The sequence below is a fragment of the Danio rerio genome, chromosome 16, assembly GCF_052040795.2.
Source record: "Danio rerio strain M-AB ecotype USA chromosome 16, GRCz13ab, whole genome shotgun sequence".
NCBI classification, from domain to species: Eukaryota; Metazoa; Chordata; class Actinopteri; order Cypriniformes; family Danionidae; genus Danio; species Danio rerio.
The window spans coordinates 53,341,022-53,347,500 of record NC_141036.1 but is presented as its reverse complement, the minus strand read 5'-3'; the positions used below and the strand labels follow the sequence as shown (position 1 = coordinate 53,347,500).

Sequence of the window (6,479 nt, the reverse complement as noted above, 5' to 3'; positions counted from 1 at the left end):
AGGCTTATAATCGTAATATGTGAGCAAAAATTTTTCCCTATTCTGGGTCACCATGGGTTGAGAGCAGGGCCGGAGTGGGACTCTTTTTCAGCCCTGGAGTTTCAAGCCTCAGACCGGCCCACCTCAGTTCACTGACTATATTAGAATAAGGTTATTTCCAATTCAGTTTCTAATTACACTATCACGTCTTTTTTTTTTTTTTGAGAAAACAGCTCTTTCAGAACTTCAAATGTTCAACAACCCTTACAGTATTATGTCTTAACAATAAAAATGAAAAAAAAAAATTGTTACTCAGACAAGGACCAAACCCAGGTTGGCCGCGTCACAATCTAAACATACTAACCACTGTACCACAATAGCTGTACAGTACATGGTGACTTATCTAGTTATATCATCATTAACCTGCAGGCTGCACCCTGCTCACGAAGCTACGAGAAAATAGATAAAAAGAGCAGAGCTGCGGTAAAATAATGAATAAGAAGGCTGTGGTCAAGTAAATAAATAAATTATTTTTAAAAAGTGTGACTGCTGAGAGCAACATATTCTGGAACTAGGGACACCGGCCCTCGCGGCCAAAAAACGGACCGGCCCACCGGGAATTCTCCCGGTCCTCCCGATTAGCCAATCCGGGCCTGGTTGAGAGGATGTGAATGCGGTGTGTGGGTGTTTATGTTGTGTGGGTGTATATATGTATGTGTCTGTGCTGTGTATGTGTGTGTTTTCTGACAGGCTTATCTCTGCTTCTCAGGTTGGTAGTACAGTGAAGTTTGTCTGTCAGACGGGCCACTTGTTACTGGGCTCCACCACACGCACGTGTCAGCAGGATTTGACCTGGAGTGGCTCTCAACCTGAATGCATCCGTGAGTCTCACTCACTCAACACACACACACACACAGACAGACTGGTTCTTATATCTCTGTGGGGACTCTGATAGACGTAATGATGTTTCTACTATATAAACAATATATTCTTTCCCTCGACCCCTAAACCAAACCCACAGAGGACACACTCTGCATTTTTACATTTTCAAAATAAATCATTCTGTGTGATTTAAAAGCATGTTTACCTCAATTTTGTTTACCTCAAGTCCCCTTAAGTCTGTGTGCAGTCAGGTTTGAGTCCCCTTTGGGATATGAAAACAAGTACACACACATGCACACACTTCTACATGATTTTGGCGCATTTGTGTGTGTGTTGTACTTCATCTTTTCAGGATTTTTTTTTGAGGCAAGTCATCTATTTTGCAAGTTATGTTATAACATTTATTTCCCCCTGCAGGAGATTTGTTTTCCATATGCACGTCATTCCATGTGAAAGTGAAAAATAGGGCTTTAAAGTACAGTGCATCATGGGAAATGCAGAAGCTCTGCTGCATTTATAATCAGCAGCTCATGTTAGTTTGTGAATCTCACTAAACATTCTCACTCCAATACCTACGAAACCGTATGTTTGATCTATAATGTCATTTTACACATACGAATACACATGCAAACACACATAAAATCACACAAATATTTTTTAGATTTTGTTGCACAGGAATATTAATTTGCACACAATTTTAATTTTGTAAACTGCATCTTTATATGTTTTATTGTTATGCATATGATGTTGTTACATTATTATATACATTATACACTACCTGACAAAAAGTCTTGTTCACCTATCCAAGTTTTGGGAACAACCAATAATAACTTGACTTCTAGTTGATCATTTGGTGTCAGAAGTGGCTTAATTGAAAGGCTTAGACAAAAGTTTTGTCATTTAACATAAATAATGTACAGTATAGAATATAAAGTCATGCTGCAGTGGAAAAATAATTAATATTGTGTATGACTCCCATCATCTTGTAGGACTGCATCCATACATCTTTGTAACGACTCAAATCACTTAATAATTAAGTCATCTGGAGTGGCAAAGAAAGCGTTCTTCCAGTTTATCAAGATTCTTTGGATTCATCTTCAATGCCTCCTTCATTTTACCCCAGACATGCTCAATAATGTTCATGTCTGGTAACTGGGTTGGCCAATCCTGGAGCACCTTGGCCTTCTTTGTTTTCAGGAGCTTTGATGTGGAGGCTGAAGTATGAGAAGGAGCGCTATCCTGCTGAAGAATTTGCCCTCTCCTGTGGTTTGTTATGTAATGGGCAACACAAATGTCTTGATGCCTCAGACTGTTGATTTTGCCATCCACTCTGCAGATCTCTCGCAAGCCCACGTACTGAATGTAATCCCAAACCACGATTTTTCCTTTACCAAACTTGACTGATGTCTGTGAGAATCTTGGGTCCATGTGGGTTCCAATAGGTCTTCTGCAGTTTTTATTTGTTACTCTTACAACTCGAATCAATGACAAGACTTTTGTTGTCAGGCAGTGTACATATACCCATATATACACACACACACACACACATATATATATATATATATATATATATATATATATATATATATATATATATATATATATATATATATATGCACAGCTAGTGTTTTTCAGCAACCGATAACCTTCTGGTGAAAGGTTGATGTGACTTTTCAATTTCATGAGATTCCTTTTACAGCATTGATAATGAAATGTAATTAAAATATAATAGGTTAAATAGACTTCAGCATTCATTTAGTTGTTCAAGCATAAAACGAGATGAAAGACGCAACCGGGTTAAAACAAATATACATATTTCAAAGTCATGAAACAATGTTATTGTGTATCTCTTGAACAGTGCTTTCACACTACAGATAAAGGCTTCACTGTGATCAAAACTGACTAAAGTTGGTGCCATCTGTGTAGTGGTTAGTGCGTCGACACATGCACTCCGGTGCTCATGGCAACACGAGCCGATTCCCACTTCAAGGTCCTATGCCGATCCTTCCCCTCTCTCCGCTCCCCATGCTGTCCTGTTAATACAAATGTTTAAGAATCTCTTAAAATAATTATAGGAAATATTTAGCAAAATGAAACTATTAGAGAAAATGAAACTGTCTTTTATAAATATTTATTATGAAAATGATACACACATACATATAAACAAACCAGTACACAGCTATTTTGTTACATAGATATTTAAATTTATATATAATGTGTTTCATATACATATACACTCACGCGAATTTATTATGTACACCTTACTAGTACCGTTGAACCTCCTTTTGCCTTCACACCCGCCTTAATCCTGTGTGGCATAGATTAAACAAAATAATGGAAAATTGCTCTGAGATTTTGGTCTATATTGACATGATAGCATCATGCAGTTGCGGCAGAGCAAAGGTGCTCTATTGGATTGAGGTCTGGTGACTGTGGAGGCCATTTGAGTACAGTGAACTCACTGTCATGTTCAAGAAACCAGTCTGAGATGATTCACGCTTGATGACATGGAGCGGTATCCTGTTGATAATAAGCATTTTTGCCCACAAAAATGCAACTCACTGGATATTTTCTCTTTTTCGGACCATTCTCTGTAAACCCTAGAGATGCTTGTGCATGAAAATCCCAGTAGTTTCTGAAATACTCAGACAAGCTCGTCTGGCATCAACAACCATGCCACGTTTAAAGTCATTTAAATCACCTTTTTTCCCCATTCTGATGCTCGGTTTAAAGCAGATTGTCTTGAACATGTCTACATGCCTAAATGCATTGAGTTGCTGCCATGTGATTGGCTGATAAGAAATTTGTGTTAACAAGCAGTTAGACAGGTATACCTAATAAAGTGGCCAGTAAGTATGTAAGTATGTATGTGTGTGTGTGTGTATATATATATATATATATATATATATATATATATATATATATATATATATATATTAGGGTTGGGCATCTAAGCTATAATGCCGATCCGATACGCATCTCGATACAAAGAATACGATCCGATATATTAGCGATACATTTATGACATATTGCGATGCGACACGATACGATTCACACCCATATCACGATACGATGCGATAATTCAGCACTAACTAATTAAATCAAGTTTATGAGATTATGTAAAAGAGGATGCTGTGCCATTGAATGAGTTTGATTATTTATTAACCAAGCAAAACCAAGACTTTTTTTTACAAACTGGCTTTTCTCTCAGAGCCAGAGTGTCAGTTTACAGTAGAGGGCCATTTTAGAACATATAGCACATATTATTTAAGTATTTTCAAGATAAACAGAATGTATAAGTGCAATATATATTAAAATATATATATTTGCACTCTTTCAACATAAAGGTTGAGCATTGCACAACAAGAATTGTGATTTAACTTTTCAACTATGAAAACAAGTTTTACAAAGATATTTTGCCACTGATTATTCAAAACTTAAGGTCGTGAACTAGCAGTGTTATGCTGCGTTGAAACATCACTGTCACTGTAAACAACAGGCTAATAAAAATATAACAAACCAGCAATCTTCTTGCTGTGAGGTGGTCAAACTACCCACTGTGCCATCGTGACACCCATTATTTTTATCATTATTATTATTAATATTATTATTATTATTATAATTAAATAAAAATTAACAGGAGGAGGTGTTTAAAACCGCCTAGTGCGGCAGTATAGAGAGGGCGGCGTCCGCAACACCCAGTTATATCCGCGCATAGGGTGGCAGAATAGAGGTCCGCGACACCCGCGCGTCCTCAGTTATATCCGCGCATAGGGTGGCAGAATAGAGGTCCGCGACACCCGCGCGTCCTCAGTTATATCCGCGCATAGGGCGGAAGAATAGAGGTCCGCGACACCCGCGCGTCCTCAGTTATATCCGCGCAAGGCGGCAGAATAGAGGTCCGCGACACGTCACTTCATTTTCATAACCGGTCACTTTCGTTTTAACATTGGGGTTGAGGGCGGCGTGATCGTCCTCTGCCTAGAGCAGCAGTTCAGCTTGCTCCGGCCCTGCAGATGAACAATGCAATAACATCCGTTATTGGCATAGAGCGCACAAAACTTTTGCGCATGGAAAAAAAAAACTTGCAATGCTTTTCTCACCACTTTTGGAGCTGGTAGCTACAGTTCAAGCAGTGCGAAAGCCGGGGATGTAGGAACACTGGAAGATGCTTTCACAACAACACCGTGGCGCCGCTTCAAGTGAGATATCAGATTACTCATACTGCCCGCATATTTTATAGATGCGCGGCACATTTTGCAAATTGCATCTGTGCTGTCAAGTTGTCCATCCTTAAATCCATAATGTTGCCATACTTTAGATTTAAAACTCAGTGGGGAATAAAATGTTTGTTTTGCTTCTCGCGCTTTCTGAGGGCGCACCACTAGCTTCATCCGCACACCTGATACACTGAGTTGTAGAGTAAGTGTACACATCCGCTAATCCGTTGCTAAGGCTTACTTTATGTAGGTCGATTAAATTATGCGCCAAAAACAGGTTGACAACACTTGTTAATAAATAAAAAATACATTCTATATTAAAAATATAAGCTGTATCTCGGAAAAACCGATGCATCTCGCAAAAACCGATGCATCTCGATTTGCTTCTAAAATTTCATTCATCCTCTGCTGCTCAACCGATGCATTCGCATCGTGCACGCGCATGACCGCGTATCGATACATATCGGTTAATCTTCCCATCCCTAATATATATATATATATATATATATATATATATATATATATATATATATATATATATATATATATATATATATAAACATTTTATCAAATATATGCATGCATGTATGTATTTATATATACATGATGTATACAGTACATATAAGTCTATTTTGTCAAAAACAAACTATTTTTTAGCCCAGCATTATTTTGCTTTTTGAAAGAGTCATTTTTCAAAGACAACACCTTTTTCTCTCCTTCTCACTTCTTACTTCAGTATGTCACACTTTATTGTTTTAGTTGCTAGTAATTATTTGTGTCTCCATTTCTGATTCTGCTCTTGCAGCTCACTCCTGTAAGCAACCAAAGACTCCTCCGCATGCTAATGTGTTGGGGATGGACCTGCCGTCATTCGGCTACACACTGCTGTACTCCTGCCAGCCCGGATTCATCCTCACCGGCGGCTCCGAGCACCGTGCATGCAGACCGGATGGATCCTGGACCGGCAAAGTGCCCGTCTGTAGAGGTGAGGAGATTAACACAACACACAAACACACAAAAATATGTGTACCTATCTAAATATACAAACACATACACAAACACACGTATAGAAATACGCACACAAAAATTACTTTGTGATGTATTTGTGACCATCTCTGCACACACACAGCACAGTTCAAATCTGTGTTTTTTTGGCCGGTCTTTTGTCTTGTGGAGGCAGAAGCGACAGATGTGCTTCCTCTGCTGGATGTGGGAAATCATGTGTGAAATGCGCTCCCTTTAAAGCCGTTTGAAATGCAAAGAGTCTTTGTTGCAGTGATATGCATTTTTTGGTGTCTTTCAGCCGGCTCCAAAACATCAGAAAAAGTCATAACGCCTGTACAAGGAACATCCAGTCCCAAAGTCAACGGTGAGTCTCACAATGCTGCAACAAACACT

General features: G+C 38.7%; 1 protein-coding gene across 3 annotated transcripts in view; it reads left to right on the top strand.

The window, feature by feature from the left end:
* Positions 1-6,479, top strand: part of csmd3a (CUB and Sushi multiple domains 3a) — a 647,261-nt gene that overhangs the window by 620,800 nt on the left and 19,982 nt on the right. For all 3 annotated transcript variants that reach the window (XM_087287879.1, XM_087287878.1, XM_087287880.1), the window contains 3 exons: positions 749-860; positions 5,887-6,066; positions 6,385-6,450. In XM_087287879.1, coding sequence (XP_087144005.1) covers positions 749-860; positions 5,887-6,066; positions 6,385-6,450 — 358 coding nt within the window. The remainder of the gene's footprint in view (positions 1-748; positions 861-5,886; positions 6,067-6,384; positions 6,451-6,479) is intronic.